The sequence below is a fragment of the Pseudophryne corroboree genome, chromosome 3 (assembly GCF_028390025.1).
Source record: "Pseudophryne corroboree isolate aPseCor3 chromosome 3, aPseCor3.hap2, whole genome shotgun sequence".
Lineage (NCBI taxonomy): Eukaryota > Metazoa > Chordata > Amphibia > Anura > Myobatrachidae > Pseudophryne > Pseudophryne corroboree.
This window is the reverse complement of record NC_086446.1, coordinates 6,142,736-6,162,918: the sequence shown is the minus strand read 5'-3', so window position 1 is coordinate 6,162,918 and position 20,183 is coordinate 6,142,736. Positions and strand designations below refer to the sequence as shown.

At 48.3% G+C, this 20,183-nt stretch overlaps 1 protein-coding gene across 2 annotated transcripts in view; it reads left to right on the top strand.

Moving 5' to 3' along the window:
* Positions 1-10,432, top strand: part of LOC135054504 (zinc finger protein 567-like) — a 33,262-nt gene extending 22,830 nt beyond the window's left edge. Inside the window, exon 6 of one of the 2 annotated variants that reach the window (XM_063957624.1) lies at positions 8,587-10,432. In XM_063957624.1, coding sequence (XP_063813694.1) covers positions 8,587-9,947 — 1,361 coding nt within the window. In that variant the 3' untranslated portion in view covers positions 9,948-10,432. Of the gene's footprint in view, positions 1-8,583 lie in introns of both variants that reach the window. The other variant, XM_063957623.1, reaches the window with a different exon arrangement.
* The last annotated feature ends 9,751 nt before the right edge of the window (positions 10,433-20,183 follow it).

The window sequence follows — 20,183 nt, the reverse complement described above, 5'->3', positions numbered from 1 at the left end:
TTGGGAGACAGATCAGGAGAAACAAGTGCCGGAACTACAATCTCCTGATTAAGGTGGAACGAAGAAACCACCTTGGGTAGATAGCCGTGACAAAACCTAAGAACCGCCCGGTCACGGTGAAATATCAGATATGGGGAACTACAGGACAAGGCACCCAAATCTGCCACTCTTCTAGCTAAAGCAATAGCCAGCAGAAACACCACCTTAAGGGAAAGCCACTTAAGGTCAGTGGAACCAAGAGGTTCAAACGGAGACTCTTGTAACGCCTCCAAAACCACCGATAAATTCCAAGGAGCCATAGGCGGGACATTGGGAGGTTGGATACGCAACACGCCCTGAGTAAAGGTATACACATCAGGTAAGGTCACAATTTTTCTCTGAAACCACACCGACAAGGCAGATATTTGAACCTTGAGGGAGGCCAGACGCAGGCCTAAGTCCAGGCCATGCTGAAGAAAAGCCAACAACTTGGCTATACTAAACTTGGAAGCGTCATAATCGTTAGATGCGCACCAAACAAAGTAAGAATGCCAGACCCTATAGTAAATCCGAGCCGAAGCCGGTTTCCGGGCCGGCAACATAGTTTGAATGACCACCTCAGAAAACTCTAGCCCTTAAGACGGAAGCTTCAAGAGCCACGCCGTCAAAGACAGCCGGGCTAGGTCCTGGTAGACACGGGCCCTGAACGAGGAGGTCTGGACGTTGTGGAAGTAGAATTGGACGCTCTGACGATAGGCCTTGCAGGTCTGAGAACCAGTGCCGTCTGGGCCACGCTGGAGCTACGAGAAGCAGGATTCCTTTTTCTTGCTTGAACTTCCGAATTACCCTGGGCAGGAGTGACACCGGAGGGAACACGTACAGCAGCTGAAACCTCCACGGTACCGCCAGCGCATCCAGGATTGCTGCTTGAGGATACCTTGTCCTTGCTCCGAAGCCCGGAACCTTGTGATTGTGTCGAGACGCCATCAGATCTACGTCTGGAAGGCCCCACCTTTCCACTAGGAGTTGAAACACTTCTGGATGGAGGCCCCACTCGCCGGCATGCACGTCTTGACGACTGAGAAAGTCCGCTTCCCAATTCAGGACTCCCGGAATGAATATTGCCGATATGGCCGGTAGATGGCTTTCTGCCCACTGTAGAATCCATGAGACTTCCTTCATTGCTTGGTGGCTTCGAGTGTGCCGCCTTGATGATTTATGTAAGCCACTGTGGTGGCGTTTTCCGACTGTACTTGAACAGGACGGTTCTGAATTAAATGTTGGGCTAGGTTCAAGGCATTGAAGACCGCCCGCAACTCCAGAATATTGATCGAGAGAAGGGACTCCTCTGTGGTCCACCGCCCCTGAAGGGAGTATTGCTCCAGCGCCGCGCCCCAACCTCTTAGACTGGCATCTGTCGTCAACAGGACCCAGTCGGATATCCAGAACGGGTGGCCCCTGCACAGTTGTTGGTCCCGGAGCCACCAGAGCAGCGACAGACGGACCTCCAGAGTCAATGAGATCATTTAAGACCTGATCCGGTGAGGCAGGCCGTCCCATTTGGCTAGAACCAGCCTCTGGAGAGGGCGAGAGTGAAATTGAGCGTACTCCACCATGTTGAATGCTGACACCATGAGGCCCAGCACCTGCATCGCAGAATGTATCGAAACTTGCGGATGAGATAGGAAGCAACGAATCCTGTCTTGAAGTTTCAGGACTTTCTACTGAGACAGGAACAACCGCTGGTTGTGAGTGTCCAATAGTGCTCCCAGATGCACCATGCTCTGAGCAGGGATGACTTCTTCCAGTTGATGAGCCACCCGTGGGCTTGCAGAAACCGGACCGTCACATCTATATGACGCAGGAGAAGTTCTGGGGAATTTGCCAGGATTAACAAGTCTTCCAAATACGGCAGTATCCTGACCCCTTTACGGCGGAGTACCACTGTCATTACCGCCATGACTTTTGTAAAGACTCGCGGAGCCGTTGTTAAACCAAAAGGTAGCGCCCGAAACTGGTAATGGCAGTTGCCAATTGCAAATCTCAGGTATTGCTGATGAGACACTGCTATAGGAATATGCAGGTAAGCATCCTGTATATCCAGGGAGACCATGAAGTCCCCAGGTTCCAAGGCCAGAACTATAGAGCGAAGCGTTTCCATCTAGAACTTGGAAATCTTCACAAACCTGTTCAATGCCTTGAGGTTGAGAATGGGCCGGGAGGACCCATTCGGTTTCGGGGCTAGAAACAGCGGAGAATAGTACCCCCTGCCCCTCAGCGCAAGAGGCACCTGTACTACGACTCCTGTATCCAGGAGGGTCTGTACCACCGAATGTAGAGTGTTTGCCTTTGTCTCGTTCAACGGGACATCTGTCTGGCAAAATCGATGAGGGGGTTGGTTTTTGAAGGCTATAGCGTAACCTCGAGTGACGACTTCCCGTACCCAGGCATCTGAAGTGGTCTTCAACCATTCCTGGGTATACCCTAGAAGCCAGCCCCCCACCCTGGGATCCCCCAGAGGGAGGCCCGCCCCGTCATGCGGCAGGCTTATCTGTCTTGGAAGCTGGCTGACGGGCCGTCCAGGCTCTTTTGAGCTTAGGCTTAGCAGGTTTGGAAGTGCGGGCCTGCTTGTTGTACGCCTGACCTTTTGCTTTACCTGAAGGGCGAAAGGAAGTACCTTTAGCCTTCGACACAGAAGGAGCAGTACTTGGCAGACAGGCAGTTTTGGCAGTAGCCAAGTCACCCACAATCTTATTTAAATCCTCCCCAAACAGAATATCTCCCTTAAAAGGGAGTACCTCCAGGATTTTTCTAGGGTCCAGATCCACAGACTAGGATCTCAGCCACAATACCCGGGGAGCTAGGACTGACGTAGTAGAGGCCTTGGCTGCCAGGATGCTGGCATCAGAAGCCGCCTCTTTAATATAACGAGAAGGTGTGACAATATATGACAAGCATTGTCTAGCATGGTCAGAGGAGATTTCAGCATCTAACGCCAAGGCCCATGCTTCAATAGCCTCTGCAGCCCATGTAGCTGCAATAGTGGGCCTTTGTGCAGCACCCGTGAGGGTGTAAATCGCTTTCAGACAACCCTCCACACGTTTATCCGTAGGCTCTTTTAGAGACGTGACGGTGGTGACCGGTAGAGCTGAGGAAACCACCATCCTAGCCACATGCGAGTCCACTGGAGGAGGCGTTTCCCAATTCTTTGACGGCTCCGTCGCGAGGGGATAGTGAGCCAGCATCTTCTTTTGAGGCACAAACTTCGTACCCGGGTTTTCCCAGGGTTCCCGACGTATATCAATTAGGTGGTCAATTAGGTGGTCTGACGCTTGAACCTATCTGGTTTCTTAGGAGGAACGGATGGCTCGGGATCATCCGTAATCTGTAAAATTAACTTAGTAGCCTCCAAAAGATCAGGAACATCCACATGTGAACCACCCTCCCTATCAGCTGTATCTGAGTCAGAACCTGTGGGGTCAGTGTAAGTGCCGTCTTCATCCGACGAGGTGTCAGTGACAGCAGTGGATTGTGAGGAGACAAGCGCTCGCTTAGAGGACCCCTTGGACGTAGGCGAGCGACGGTCAGACTTCTTAGTAGTCAGGGACTGGTTCAACTTCTTTATTTGAGCAGATAAATCGTCCGCCCACGGCGGGTTAGCTGCAGGGACCACAAGCGGTTGTACCGGCATTGGGGGTCCCATAGGGGGTGTTTAGTTTATGAACAAACGTATGCAGAAGCGTGGAAAAAGCGCCCCACGGCTGGTCATTATTTGTCCCCGTTGCCACCGTCCCACTGGGGGGCAAGGAGCCCCCAGAACCAGAGCCCAAAGTTGCTATATTCTCCTCATAGATATCTGCGGCTTCAGCAACACTGGCAGTGTGTTCAGCCCCAGAACCGTTACCCTCAGAAGCAGACATGATATAACTTGCAGTATCAGGTAACACAGTACAATTGGCAGCAGCACTATATCCCTAAACCCAAACCCCTGCACAATGTAGTCAGCACTAGCAGAGATAAAGGAGAGATATGGTGACTAAATCACAGAGAAAAATACGTAATGCAGTATATCTTTGTGAAAATCCGATATTAGATAACACCTGACGCACCAAGCCCCCTCAGGTTATAGAATATAGGGATAGCAGGTTGAGTGAAAGACACGAAATGGACACCACTCAGCTATCAAATGCACACACAAATAGTCACAGTCTGTACAATGCAGAGGTTATTACTAACAATAATACTGCACTGGACTAGCTTACACAGCTATATAACGATAGATATAACAGTACACAGTAAGAACTGGATGTATATCACAGGGTAATTGTACTATAAACCCTGACTAATTGCACTCTTTCTTACTAACACTGACTAAAAAGGCAGGTAGAACACTTAAGTATCTTGTAAAGTCACAGCGCTGACAACCAAGCAGCTTTACGCAGGAGGATTTACCCAAGCAGTCCCAGGAACAGTGAGCTGAGGAGTAATGGCGCCACAGACACTGCCAGGGAGTGAGTAAAGACAGAGATGCAGCTCCAGGGCGGGAACATTTGCAGAAATGGGGCTGGGGGAGGGGCTTCACGTCCAAGCTCTATCCCCTCTGCTGGCAAAACCACCGGGTACTGCGGGCTCTAATAAAACGGTTTATAGAGAAAACCTGACCTGTCCCATGCCCTGGTGAACTAGTGAGATCGCCTGTACTGCCACAGTGTCCACTGCCAGCGCACGCAGCCCGCCTCCCACTGACCGCGCCGGATCACGATAAAGACTGGGTCCCACAAGCAGGTCCCACTTACCTACTCCCGAAGCGCGGCCATGCGATCCCGGAGAGCCGCAGCCGTGTGTGACTAACTTGGAAGAAAACCGGAGCCTCCTGCTGTCGGTACCCGGCAACCAGGGCACGGGAGTGTACAGCACCGCTGGGGGAGAGATGGAGCTGCAGCAGGTAATGTGTACCGACATCCAGCACAATCTGTGCCTCTGCTGCAGCCCTTGTAGTCTTCTTTTTTCCTCAGAAAACAAACTGCACTTCAAGCACCAACTACAAACTGAGCTCCTGTGCATGGAGGCGGGGTGATATAGGAGGCGGCGCTATGCATCTTGGGAAGAAGGTCAAAGCTTTTGAGCCTGTTGGTGCTTCGGATCAAGATCCTACTCTACACCCCAATGTCTATCATTGTGGAGCCCAGAGTACTCCGCAGCAGAAAAACTGAATTGCGGGAGGCGGGGATATAGGGGCCTGGCCCGATGCATCCTGGGAGCTTAACTGTTTGGTGCCCATTCTGCTGTCACTACCATATATCCCCAAGGTAGATCCTGTGGACCCTGATAGAGAAAGATAGATCAAAGAAAATTGTGCGCAATAGAGCACAGGATACAGCTCAGGGATACGGTCATTAAGTCAACACCATTTAGGTCGACATGCATTAGGTCGACAGGGTCACTGGGTCGACGTACTAGGTCGACGTGTTTTTCAATTTTTTTTTTACATTTTTGGAATTTTTCATACTTTACTATCCACGTGGACTACGATTGGGAACAGTAACCTGTTCCGAGCACAGCGGTAGCAGAGCGAGACCCCGTGCCCGAAGCATGGCGAGTGAACATGGTGCACTAATTGGGGTTCCCCGTTACTTTACGAAGAAAACAACAGCAATAAAAGTAAAAAAACTCATGTCGACCTTTTGACCTTTCGACCTAGTCACCCTGTCGACCAATAGTGGTCGACCTAATGGCTATCGACCCAACGACCCATACCCACAATCTCAGTGTGTATTCAGAACACTAATAATCATAAGAAACACCAGTGTGTGTCACTCAATTGTAAGAGAATCACGATAATCACCATATATTGTACAGAGTACTCTGATATCGACCTTGACCCAATGTGGGATTTTCCTTAGGTCATACAGATCTCCTTTCAGCTTTCTAATACCTAGAACACAAGTGTCTCCCTTTCCCAATACCACTTTGCAGTGACAAGGGTATTGGAAGACACCCAGAAAGCACAGAACTTAGGGGTCATTCCGAACTGATCGCATGCTATAGTTTTCTGCAGCGATCAAGTCAGAACTGAAACTAAATGCGCAGGCGCGTTGTACGGGTGCAAAGCGGATCATTTCTGAGCGATGGATTCATTCGCACAGCCGAACGCAAGGAGATTGACAGGAAGAGGACGTTTGTGGGCGGCAACTGACCGTTTCCTGGGAGTGGTAGGAAAACGCAGGCGTGTCCAGGCATTTGCAGGGTGGGTGTCTGACGTCAAATCCGGAACCGGACAGGGTGAAGTGATCGCAGCGGCTGAGTAAGTCCTGGGCTACTCAGAAACTGCACAAAACTTTTTTGTACCGCTCGGCTGCACAAGCGTTCGCACACTTGCAAAGCAAACATACACTCCTCTATGGGTGTAGTAGGGTGTGCCGGCGGCCGGGCTCCCGGCGACCAGCATACCGGCGCCGGAATCGCTACCGCCGGCATACCAACAGCTGGGCGAGTGCAAATGAGCCCCTTGTAGGCATGGTGGCGCGCTACGCTATCTATTCTCCCTCCAGTGATTTCGTGGACCCCCGAGAGGGAGAAAAGATGTCGGTATGCCGGCGGTCGGGATTCCGGCGCCGGTATGCTGGTCGTCGGGAGCCCGGCCACCGGCTAACAGAACACCACTCCTCCCCTATAGGTGGCGACTATCTGATCGCAGCGCTGCAAAAAAATACCTAGCGAGAGATCAACTCGGAATGACCCCCTTAGTGCAGAGATCCTTTTTGAAAACAGGTTTAATATACAAATTGCACTTACAATGAAGGCAGAAAAGACTCATTGCATGTGTTTTTATATATATATATATATATATATATATATAGTGTGTGTGTGTGTGTGTGTGTGTGTGTGTGAAAGCCCTCACTCACTCACTGACTCATCACTAATTCTCTTACCTTACTTCCTCATATGTTAGGAAGATGAAAAGTAACATAGGTATTCAGGTGGGAAATAGGAAAACTACGTAAACAGAATTTTAATAAACTTTCCCTAAAGGGATTAAAAGGGGGTTGACATGATGACGTTATTACCGATGTGTGGCTTGCATTGTGTAAATTATAACGCCCACACAGACAATCGGATCATGATCTGAATTGCACCTCCTGTCACTTTTTACCATATCTGCCACGTGTGCTCCTTTGGTAAAGCCAGGTACCATGTATTAATATTTACTTACATCAAGACGTCTCAAATTTCCATCTCTATAGATTTACCAAATGTACAACCGTGAAAATCAGAAACTCTCGTGCGAAGAATGAGTAGAACAGCTTTTGTATATTCTGATTTTATCTAAAGTATTTTAATTATTCTGCACTTGACTTTGTGCGTGTGTGTGTGCGTGCGCGCGTGTATTCATTCAGGCCTTGAAGACATGGAGAAACTAAATCTGGGCTTTGGCAGTCCTAATATACTTTTTTAATATAAGCTTAAAGCTAAATGAGTTCTATATTTAGCAAAGAGATAGTTTTACAACAAGTAATGAAACTCGTGTCTTCTCATTCCTCTTAGGAGTAGTATTGAAGGTATGAATGGGTAAATGTAGTGTGTGGTGCACTATGACTGTTGTGTGCAATCATAATTATCCTCCTTCCCACCAGTATCCATCAAGATTTCAACCCTGGCCCCTTCTATTTCTCTTCACCTTTCCCCCTATGGGCTTAGCTCCTTTGGCTACAATATGTTGATGACATCCATATTTACCCATCTTCCACATTCCTATCCCATTCTCTTCTATTCCATTTCACCAGCTTTTTGTCACCCACCTCCTCCTGGATAACACTGTACTTCCTTAACCTCATTTCCAAAGTTAAAGTCATTGCTTTCCTTCTACCAAGGTCATTTCCCCCCTTTCAACCTTTAGTCTTCACTTGTGTTGACAAAACCTCTCTCACCTGTATCTTCCAAATCCGTTGTCTGGGTGTCATTCGTTACTCTCCTAATCCTGCCACATGTACCTCTGTGATATCCCCAGGATCAGGCCCTTTCACACTCTGGAAGCCACTGAAATGGTTATTAAATCCATTATCTCTCACCGAGATTACTGTAACATAGTCATCCACCACAGCCTACTGAGCTCCCACCTTGCCATTCTTCAATGTATCCTCATCACCACTGCCTGTCTCATTTTCCTCTCTCACTGATATACTTCTGCTGTCCTCCTTTGCCCCACTGTCTCCGTCATATACAGAATATATATCAAACTTATCTCACTCCCCTGCAGAGCCCTCAACCACTATTCTCTTTCCTACATCTCCAGTGTAATCTTCACACGTTCCCTCCTGTCCTCTTCATTCTACCAGTGACTGTGGCCTCTCCTCCCAGGTCACCACTTCCACCTTCAGTATTTCTCCTGTACTGTTCCCAAACTCTGCCATGCCTTCCCAATCAGACCATCATCTAAACACTTCTCCGTGAGTTACAAATGGTACCATGAAACATCTTGAGTATACCCCTTAGACAGAAATTTTGGGACCTTTCATCATCATCATCATCATCTTCATATATATTATAAAACGAATCTTATTACAGGGAAATATTAATTCTCCTATATATTGTTTCTGTACTCAGCAGTTGGACACCTCAGCAGTAATATCTCAGAGGAACATCTCCATTTCTCTTCAGATGGTGAAATCAAAGATAACCTCACACAAGATGCTCATGGAGAAAACTCTATTGCTCCATCTGGTCCCACCACTCATGGGGAATGTTCTCCTAATAATTCAGATATTGGTACTTCTATTTCAGCTCTTGGAGTAGATAAGACTTTGCCCACTTCTATAGATACCGAATATTTGACACAGATTACAAAGCGTATTAGCCATCCCCCAGCTAAGGCAGGTGACAGGCAATTTTCATGTTCTGATTGTGGGAAATGCTTTAAACGAAAAGACACTCTTTTTACACATCAGAGAATTCACACAGGTGAAAAACCATTTTCATGTTCTGAGTGTGGGAGATGTTTTACACGTAAAGAACGTCTTATTACTCATCAGAGAATTCACACAGGTGAGAAACCATTTCCATGTTCTGAGTGTGGTAAATGTTTTAGAGATAAATCAGATCTTGCATCACATCAGAGAAGTCACACAGGTGAAAAGCCTTATTCATGTTCTGAGTGTGGGAAATGTTTTATACAGAAATCACATCTTGTTTTACATGAAAGAAGTCATTCAGGGGAGAAACCATTTGCATGCTCTGTGTGTGGGAAATGTTTTACTGACAAAACAGCTTTTGTTAGACATGAGAGAAGTCACACGTGTGTGAATCAATTTTCATGTTCTGAGTGTGGGAAAAGTTTTACATGCAAATCAGGTCTTGTTAGACATGAGCGACATCATTCAGGAGAGAAACCATTTGCATGCTCTCAGTGTGGGAAATGTTTTACTGACAAAACAGCTTTTTTTAGACATGAGAGATGTCACACAGGCGAGAAGCCATTTCCATGTTCTGAGTGTGGGAAATGTTTTACAGAGAAAGCAAATCTTGTTAAACATCAGATACATCACACAGGTGAGAGGCTATTTCCATGTGCTGAGTGTGGCAAAAATTTTCCCACATCAGCTGATCTTGTTAAACATAAGAGATGTCACACAGGTGAGAGGCCATATCCATGCCCTGAGTGTGAAAAATGTTTTATCACGTCGTCAGATCTTAATAGACATAAAAAAATTCACACAGGTGAGAAACCATTTCCATGTTCTGAGTGTGGGAAATGTTTTACACAGATATCACATCTTGTTACACATCAGAAAAGTCACACAGGGGAGAAGCCATTTCCATGTGCTGAGTGTGGGAAACGTTTCACACAGAAGTCATATCTTGTTATACATGAGAGAAGTCACACAGGTGAGAAGCCATTTCTATGTTCTGAGTGTGGGAAATGTTTTACATTGAAATCAAATCTTGTTAAACATCAGAAAAGTCACCGGTGAGAGACCGTTTCCATTTTCTCAGCGTGGGAAATGTTTTACACAGATATCAAATCTTGTTACACATCAGAAAACTCACAGGGCTGAGAAGCCATTTCCATGCCCTGAGTACAGGATATGCAGTCCGATTCCACACTGCCTGAGGAAGCAGAGCGTAACATGCGTTGCCCTTGGACACCACACAGATTATTGATTTTAAAATTCTTGTTTTTTTTTTGTTTTAAGCCTATATGTTATATTATCTTTCAATTGCTATTTTTAATATTATACTGTGAAGTCTTTAGTGTATGTTATTGATCTTCTGATACAATTTTTTTGCATTAATAACGTGACTATATAATAGGAGTTCTTCATTTCAGGACTGAACAGTGTGTAATTTATGACTTGTTAATGTAAAATACAGTTGTTACTGTCTGAACTTACAGGAGTATCAATCATCCATGACAAGGCTATTCAATTATATTAAACCCGTGTACTTAGTTGCACAATGTTGTTCCAGCCCGATCATGTGGTTCCAGAGCATAAAAGAGCGATTTATTTGCACTAGCAGAAAAGTGTAAGTAAAAGTACCGCAAATTACAGTCTTTGCCCGGGTCAGTGTGATATAATGTATACACAGCAAACAATATAGAAGTACCTTAGAAACACCCGGTACAGTTTAGGTAAGTTGGTCACAACACCATAGGTTACAGGTTAAAGAGATGCATTGGGTCAAGCTTTCATCTGTCTCCTTGAGTCATTGGAACCTCTTACTTGTCATCGTTGTTGTATCCATATGGGCTTATATCTTCAGCCAATCACTGCTTACAGATATATACGTTATGGTAAGAATTTACCGTTGATAACGGTATTTCTCTAACATCCTAGAGGATGCTGGGGTCCATGTTAGTACCATGGGGTATAGACGGGTCCACCAGTAGCCATTGGCACTTTAAGAGTTTAATAGTGTGGGCTGGCTCCTCCCTAAATGCCCCTTCTACCAGACTCACTTTAGAAAATGTGCCTGGAGGAGCCGGTCACAGCTAGGGGAGCTCTACAGAGTTCTCTTAGTAAAAGAGTTTTTCTCTAACGTCCTAAGTGGATGCTGGGGACTCCGTAAGGACCATGGGGAATAGCGGCTCCGCAGGAGACTGGGCACAAAAGTAAAGCTTTAGAACTACCTGGTGTGCACTGGCTCCTCCCCCTATGACCCTCCTCCAAGCCTCAGTTAAGATTTTGTGCCCGAACGAGACACGACCTCCACCCGGGAGAGTGGGGACTTCACCCAGAAGTCTTCCACATGATTATAAACCGTTGGGAAAAACTCGACAGGTATTGCGCCAGGTCAAGGGACCCTCAGGCAATAGCTGTAGACGCTCTGGTAACACCGTGGGTGTACCAGTCAGTGTATGTGTTCCCTCATCTGCCTCTCATACCCAAGGTACTGAGATTGATAAGATGGAGAGGAGTAAGCACTATATTCGTGGCTCCGGATTGGCCAAGAAGGACTTGGTAACCGGAACTTCAAGAGATGCTCACGGAGGATCCGTGGCCTCTACCTCTAAGAAGGGACCTGCTCCAGCAAGGACCCTGTCTGTTCCAAGACTTACCGCGGCTGCGTTTGACGGCATGGCGGTTGAACGCCGGATCCTGAAGGAAAAAAGGCATTCCGGATGAAGTCATCCCTATCTTGATCAAAGCCAGGAAGGATGTAACCGCAAAACATTATCACCGCATTTGGCGAAAATATGTTGCGTGGTGCAAGGCCAGTAAGGCCCGACGGAGGAAATTCAACTGGGTCGATTCCTACATTTCCTGCAAACAGGAGTGTCTATGGGCCTGAAATTGGGGTCCATTAAGGTTCAAATTTCGGCCCTGTCAATTTTCTTCCAAAAAGAACTAGCTTCAGTCCCTGAAGTTCAGACGTTGTAAAAGGGGTACTGCATATACAGCCTCCTTTTGTGCCTCCAGTGGCACCTTGAGATCTCAATGTAGTTTTTGGGTTCCAAAAGTCACATTGGTTTGAACCACTTAAATCTGTGGAGTTAAAATATCTCACATGGAAAGTGGTCATGCTGTTGGCCCTGGCCTGGGCCAGGCGCGTGTCAGAATTGGCGGCTTTATCCTGTAAAAGCCCTTATCTGATTTTCCATTCGGACAGGGCGGAATTGAGGACTCGTCCTCAGTTTCTCCCTAAGGTGGTTTCAGCGTTTCACCTGAACCAACCTATTGTGGTGCCTGCGGCTACTAGGGACTTGGAGGACTCCAAGTTGCTAGACGTTATCAGGGCCCTGAAAATATATGTTTCCAGGACGGCTGGAGTCAGAAAATCTGACTCGCTGTTTATCCTGTATGCACCCAACAAGCTGGGTGCTCCTGCTTCTAAGCAGACTATTGCTCGTTGGATTTGTAGTACAATTCAGCTTGCACATTCTGTGGCAAGCCTGCCACAGCCAAAAATCTGTAAATGCCCACTCCACAAGGAAGATGGGCTCATCTTGGGCGGCTGCCCGAGGGGTCTCGGCTTTACAACTTTGCCGAGCAGCTACTTGGTCAGGAGCAAATACGTTTGTAAAATTCTACAAAATTGATACCCTGGCTGAGGAGGACCTGGAGTTCTCTCATTTGGTGCTGCAGAGTCATCCGCACTCTCCCGCCCGTTTGGGAGCTTTGGTATAATCCCCATGGTCCTTACGGAGTCCCCAGCATCCACTTAGGACGTTAGAGAAAATAAGAATTTACTTACCGATAATTCCATTTCTCGTAGTCCGTAGTGGATGCTGGGCGCCCATCCCAAGTGCGGATTGTCTGCAATACTGGTACATAGTTATTGTTACCAAAAAATCGGGTTATTGCTGTAGTGAGCCATCTTTTCTAGAGGCTCCTCTGTTATCATGCTGTTAACTGGGTTTAGATCACGAATTGTACGGTGTGATTGGTGTGGCTGGTATGAGTCTTACCCGGGATTCAAAATCCTTCCTTATTGTGTAGGCTCGTCCGGGCACAGTATCCTAACTGAGGCTTGGAGGAGGGTCATAGGGGGAGGAGCCAGTGCACACCAGGTAGTTCTAAAGCTTTACTTTTGTGCCCAGTCTCCTGCGGAGCCGCTATTCCCCATGGTCCTTACGGAGTCCCCAGCATCCACTATGGACTACGAGAAATAGAATTATCGGTAAGTAAATTCTTATTATTTCTTCTTTTTCAGTTTTTTTTATTTTAAAGGGAGGCTGTTGACGACAGCCTCCCTGCAGCGTGGGACTGAGGACGGGGCAGCAGTGTCTGCCCCGCAGTGTCTTGAGACACTGCTCCCGCTGACGGCACTAGCTCCAGAGGGTTCCGATCGCGCCCCACAGCAGGGGAACGCTCGCCCCGCAGCCGGCCGCCACCCCCTCAGGAGCTGAAGATGGCGAATAAGTCACTGTCCCCCCTTGTAAGCAGGGGGACAGTGCGAAGTGGGTGGCTAGAGGGTTAGGAGCGCGGTCTTAACTGCGCTCCTGGTAGGCTCAGTGGTACCTTGTACGGGGGGGGGGAGCGCCCTGGGCCAGCACCGGACTCTGCGCTGGTCGTTTCCTGCATGTCGGGGTCTGCGGATCCAGGTCAGCCAAATCCTCCAGGCCAGTTTAATCTTCTTGAGAGCGGGAAGCCGGCGCCATTGAAGGGGGCGGAGCTTCTCCTCAGAGCGGACCCAGCAGTGTTCAGCACCATTTTCTCTGCCTGCAGTCGCTATCCACTGGATCCAGGTCCCTCCAGAGCTTTCTCCAGCAGTCTGTACGGTACCAGGGGGCTGTAGAGGGGAGGGGAGGCTGCATAATAGGCTGTGTTACCTATTAAGGGGCACAGTCAGCGCTGGGAAGGGACTCCCTTTGCCTACAAAGCGCTGTGTGTGGGTTGGCGCCAATCTCTGTGTCTCTCTGCCTTTCTTGGGGGGAAACTCTGCCTGGATAATACCCTGTGTGTTTGTGGGGTGTTGTGTGTGTGTGTGGTAACATGTCTAGGGACAATGTGTCATATGCTGCAGAGGATTTGTCCTCCCAGGAGGACTCCATACCTTGTAATCAGGTTTGGACAGTTTTAGCGCAGATCCCAGCTAGAGAGCCAGAATGGTTAGCCTCTCTGAGGGGGACTATTTCCCAGATTTCTGATAGAGATACTAGGACTGAGCACGCCACTCAGGTCCTTCAGTCCTCTATGGTGGTATGGTCTGATTCTGCCTCCTCTGGGTCCCCGGTGGTACATTCTCATAAACGTGCACTTGCAATTATGCAGGATGACACGGACACCGACTCTGACACTACAGACGGTGATGGGGATGTGTTGCGGGGGAACGGCATCACTTGCTATGGGGGTGCAGGTGATGATTGAGGCTGTTCGGGATGTTTTACACATTTCAGACACAGCTCCGGAACAGGTGGAGGAGGCCTTATTTACTGATAATAATAAGCCCCCCTCATCTTCGCGGCATCCAAGGAATTAAATGTTATCTTTGAAAAGGTATGGGAAACTACGGAGAAGAAATTCCAGATTCCAAAGAGGGTGTTGGTGGCTTTTCCCTTCCCAGAGGACGATAGGAAGAGATGGGAGTCCCCGCCGATAGTTGACGCCTCTGTATCCAGGCTGTCCAAACAGGTAGTTTTACTGGTCCCGGGATTTACCGCGTTAAATGACCTGGCAGATTGCAAGGTGGATGCTACACTGAAATCCATTTACACGGCTTCGGGGGCTATATTGCGGCCTACTGTAGCCTGTGCTTCGATTGCTAAAGCTATTGCCAGGTGGTCGATCACTCTGCAGGCGGAATAGTCTACGCTGGACAAAGGTGACGTTGATTTGTTTTTGCGTAATATTTAAGATTCTGCAGGGTTCCTGGTGGATTCCATGAAAGACCTGGGTTCCATGGCTGCGGGGATCTCTTCCATGTCAGTCTCGGCTCGCAGAGGTCTCTGGCTGCGCAACTGGTCTGCAGATGCGGAATCCAGGAAGTGTGCGGAAGGCCTTCCGTACAAAGGTCAGGCTCTATTTGGGGAGGCGCTGGATGCGTGGATTGCCACGGCTACCGCGGATAAGTCTCCTTTTCTCCCCTCAGCTGCACCGGTTACGAAGAAGCCCTTTTCATCTAACACGTCACAGTCCTTTTGGGCCGCTAGGCCTAGAAAGAGTAAGCCTTCGAACACCTTCTTCAGAGGTGGTCATGCCAAGGGAAAGAAACCCGCTCCCGCAGGTTCATAGACCCAGAAGCCTGCTTCTGATACCCTTAAGTCCTCCGCATGACGGTAGACAGCTAGTCCTGGACGAAGGTCAGGTGGGGGCGAGACTCAGGCAGTTCAGCCACGTCTGGGTGTCATTGGGTCTGGACCCCTGGGTTCTGGATATAGTGTCCAGGGGGTACAGACTGGAGTTTCAAGAGCCCCTACCTCACCGTTTCTTCAAGTCAGGCTTACTGCTGGCGGACAGGACAGTTCTTCTGGAAGCCATCAGGAAATTGGTGGTGTCAGAAATCATTGTTCAGGCCCCTCTTCAGCAAGGAACAAGGGTTATTATTTGAACCTTTTTGTGGTACCGAAACCGGATGGTTCGGAACGGCCCATTCTAAATTTAAAGTCCTTGAACCCTTATCTCAAGGAGTACAAATTCAAGATGGAATCTCTGAGAGCTGTCATTTCAGGGCTGTCGGAGGGGGAGTTCCTGGTGTCCCTGGACATCAAGGATGCTTACCTCCACATTCCAATTTGGGCGCCGCATCAAGCTTATCTCAGGTTTGCGCTGATGGACGATCACTATCCGTTCCAGGCACTGCCGTTTGACCTCTCAACAGCACCAAGGATCTTCACCAAGGTGATGGCGGAGATGATGGTTCTCCTCCGTAAACAGGGGGTGAACATAATTCCATATCTGGACCTTCTCCTGATCAAGGCGTCGTCCAGGGAGAGGTTGTTGTGGTCCATCGCACTCACGACACAGCTGCTCAGGAAGCACGGTTGGATCCTGAATCTTCCGAAGTCTCATCTGGAGCCGACAAGGCGGCTGTCTTTCCTGGGAATGATCCTCGACACGGAAGTGCAGAGGGTTTTTCTCCCGGCGGAGAATGCGTTGGTGATTCAAACAATGGTCCGGGATGTCCTACCGCCTACCCGGGTTGCGGTTCATCAATACGTCTCCTGGGGAAGATGGTTGCCGCCTACGAGGCTCTGCAGTACAGCAGGTTTCATGCTCGACCTTTTCAACTGGACCTCTTGGACCAGTGGTCGGGCTCTCACCTACACATGCACAAGAGGATACGCCTGTCTCCGAAAGCCAGGATTTCACTCCTCTGGTGGCTGCAACTTCCACACCTTCTGTAAGGGAGAAGGTTCGGAATTCAAGACTGGATCCTGTTGACCACATATACAAGTCTAAGAGGTTGGTGAGTGGTCGCTCTGGGGGAAACCTTTCAAGGACGATGGTCGGCTCAAGAGTCGCTTCTCCCAATAAACATCCTGGAACTCAGGGTCGTGTACAACACCCTTCTACAGGCAGCACACCTTCTACAGGATCGGGCTGTTCAGGTACAGTCGGACAATGTGACCACAATGGCCTACATAAACCGACAAAGCAGACGGAAGAGCAGAGCTGCCATGGCAGAGGTGTCAAAGCTCCTCGTCTGGGCAGAAAGGCACACGGTGGCAATGTCGGCAATCTTCATTCCGGGCGTAGACAATTGGGAAGCAGACTTCCTCAGCAGACACAATCTCCATCCAGAGGATTGGGGCCTCCATCCGGTGGTGTTCAAGGAGGTAACCGGTTGGTGGGGGTTCCTCACATAGACATGATGGCCTCCCGCCTCAACAAGAAGCTATGGAAGTACTGTTCCAGGTCAAGAGACCCACAGGCAGTGGCGGTGGACGCACTGGTAACACCTTGGGTGTTCAAGTCAGTGTGTGTGTTCCCTCCACTTCCTCTGATACAAAGAGTTCTTTAACTTGTGTGAAGAACAAAGGTTCTGGCAATCCTCATTGCTCAAGACTGGCCAAGGAGGGCTTGGTACGCGGACCTGCTGGATCTTCTGCTGGAAGATCCACGGCCTTTACCTCTTCGGGAGGATCTGCTTCTGCAGGGGCCGTTCGCTTATCAAGACTTACCGCGGCTTTGTTTGATGGCATGGCGGTTGAACGCCAGATCTTGGCTCGGAAGGGTATCCCGAGTAAGGTCATTCCTACCCTGATACAGGCCAGGAAGGGGGTATTGTCTAAACATTACCATCGCATTTGGAAGAAATATGTTTCTTGGTGTGAGGCCAAGAAGTTTCCGGCTGTGGAGTTTCAACTTGGTCGTTTTCTCCTTTTTCTGCAGGCAGGGGTGGTTATGGGGCTGAGACTGGGCTCCATCAAGGTCCAGATCTCTGCTTTGTTCATCTTCTTCCAAAAACAATTGGCTGTTCTTCCTGAGGGTCAGACCTTTTTGAAAGGGGTTCTGCACATTCAGCCTCCCTTTGTGGCGCCTACAGCTCCATGGGATCTGGATGTGGAAAGCGGTCACCTTGTTGGCCTTGGCTTCTGCACGACGCGTGTCGGAATTAGGGTCTGTATCTTGTAAAAGCCCCTATCTGATCTTCCATGAAGACAGGGCGGAACTTAGGACTCGTCCACAGTTCCTGCCTAAGGTTGTGTCGGCTTTCCACATCAACCAGCCTATTGTGGTGCCAGTGGCTACTGACTCCTCAATTAATTCAAGGGCCTTGGATGTAGTGAGGTCTTTGAAGATTTACGTGAAGAGGATGGCTCGTCATAGGAAAAGTGACTCTCTGTTTGTCCTTTATGATCCAAAGAAACTTGGATGTCCTGCTTCTAAGCAGTCGATTTCACGCTGGATCAGGTCCACTATCCAGCATGCTTATTCGGCGGCAGGATTGCCGTGTCCGAAATCCGTAAAGGCCCACTCTGCTCGTAAAGTGGGTTCTTCCTGGGCGGCTGCCCGGGGTGTTTCGGCGATACAACTCTGCCGAGCAGCTACTTGGTCTGGGTCGAACACGTTTGCCAAGTTTTACAAGTTCGATACTTTGGCCTCTGATGACCTCCAGTTTGGTCAGGCAGTGTTGCAGGAGCCTCCGCACTCTCCCTCCCGTACTGGGAGCTTTGGTACATCCCCATGGTACCAATATGGACCCCAGCATCCTGTAGGACGTTAGAGAAAATAGGATTTTGGTTACCTACCAGTAAATCCTTTTCTTACCCGCCCAGCGCTTCGTTTCCTGCATTGGTTTTATAGTTCAGGGTTACCTGGTTCCTAGGTAAGTTCTGCATTATTTACTGTTTCAGCTGTTGCTGAGTTGTTCCGGCACGTTGGCCGGATTTTGATGTGTGTGTGAGCTGGTATGAATCTCGCCACTATCTGTGTAATTCCTTCTCTCTAAGTATGTCGTATCCTCAGGCACAGTTTCTAGACTGAGTCTGGCAGGAGGGGCATAGAGAGGAGCCAGCCCACACTATTAAACTCTTATAGGGCCAATGGCTCCTGGTCGACCCGTCTATACCCCATGGTACCAACATGGACCCCAGCATCCTCTGCGGACTACGAGAAAAGGATTTACCGGTAGGTAACCAAAATCCTATTTTCTCCTATGTCCACAGGTTCCACAGGATAACAATGGGATATGATGGAGCGACAGCGGATTGGCACCAAACGATCACAAGTTTTGTAACGGGCCCGTCCATATATCCCGCCCACTGGATCAGGCAAATCAGTTGTATTCCAAAGCTCAAGGCAGTAGCATTATGTAGAGCCCTAATCAGGCGATAAGAACATACATGCTCACCCTTCAGTACAATAAGGAAGAGGTTAGTGAGTAAAAGGATCCTCAAATCAGGTGCATCAGGGTGGGATCCCTGTGGATCCTGTGGACTTAGAAGAAATACCATTAACAATGTTACGTTCTTACCATAACGTATATTTCTCCAGCAGGATCCACAGGTTATCCACAGGATAACAATGGGATTTTCCAAAGCAATTTAGTGGTAGGGACGCTCCTTATTGGACAGGAGAACCCTTCGCCCGAATTCAGCGTCATGAGAGGCAAAAGTAGCCAAGGCATAATGTCTAATGAATGTGTTAATGGAAGACCATGTGGCTGCCTTACATATCTGTTCTGCTGAAGCATCATGTTGTGCTGCCCATGAAGAGTGAGCAGTGACATTAGCCAGAACAGGGAGATCAGCCTGAGAATATGCTTCTGAAATTGTCATCCGAAGCCATTTTGCCAGCAGGCCATCTTATTAGCAGGCCATCCTCTCTTGTGAAATCCGTAGAGAATGAAAAAAGAATCTGTCTGATGGCAATGGTACGTTCTACGTAGATCCTTAATGCAGGGACCACGTCCAGCAATGCAGCTCCCGCATAACCTGGAAAGCCGGGACTACAATTTCTTCATTAAGGTGGAATTTAGACACCACCTTCGGAAGATACCCAGATCTAGTTCTGAGAACTGCTTTATCTGGATAAAAAAATCAGAAATGGGGAATGACATGATAATGCCCCTAAATCTGATACTCTTCTAGCTGATGCCATAGCCCAAACGGGGTAAAAATTAAATTCCTGGGGCTAATGGACAGTCGCGCTGCCGAGACACAGCCCCGTCCGGCATCGGCCGACACCGCGCTTGCTCCTGGCCGTGGTGTGATGTGCTGATGTCACACCATGCTCCCTCATGCCTGCCCATCCTGTGCTGTCCACCCTCCCAAGACCCATCAACCCACACACAAAACTTGATGTTTTCTGTGGCTAACCACTGACGGAGTTCCGCAGGATCAGACAGTGGTCCACATAACAGTGGGAAATTCACACTGCCATTACTGAGGGGAGGATGTGACCACCTGTCTCCTAAAAGTCGTGCCACCTCCTTCCCCCCTCATCCATCTTTCTTACCTTCATTCTGGTGTTTTGGGGTGAAAGTGTTAATTAACCCATTCATTGACAAAAAATAATTGGCGAAAACAATAATAAAAAAATATTTATATATATATATGTATATATATATATATATATATATATATATGTATATGTACACAGTATCTCCGAAATGCCATATAAACAGTGATAACCAGTATATAGGCACAATAATATATGATTTCCTACCTTTCAAATAAAGGGGGTAACATCGGCGTAGCTAAATATATTTTGGGGTAAAAGGTAAAAAAGTTCCCTGACCCCCTGCCATAGCCAGTAGAAAGAGAACTTTAGCTGTCAACCATTTAAGATCCACTTTATTAAGTGGTTCAAATGGAGAACTTG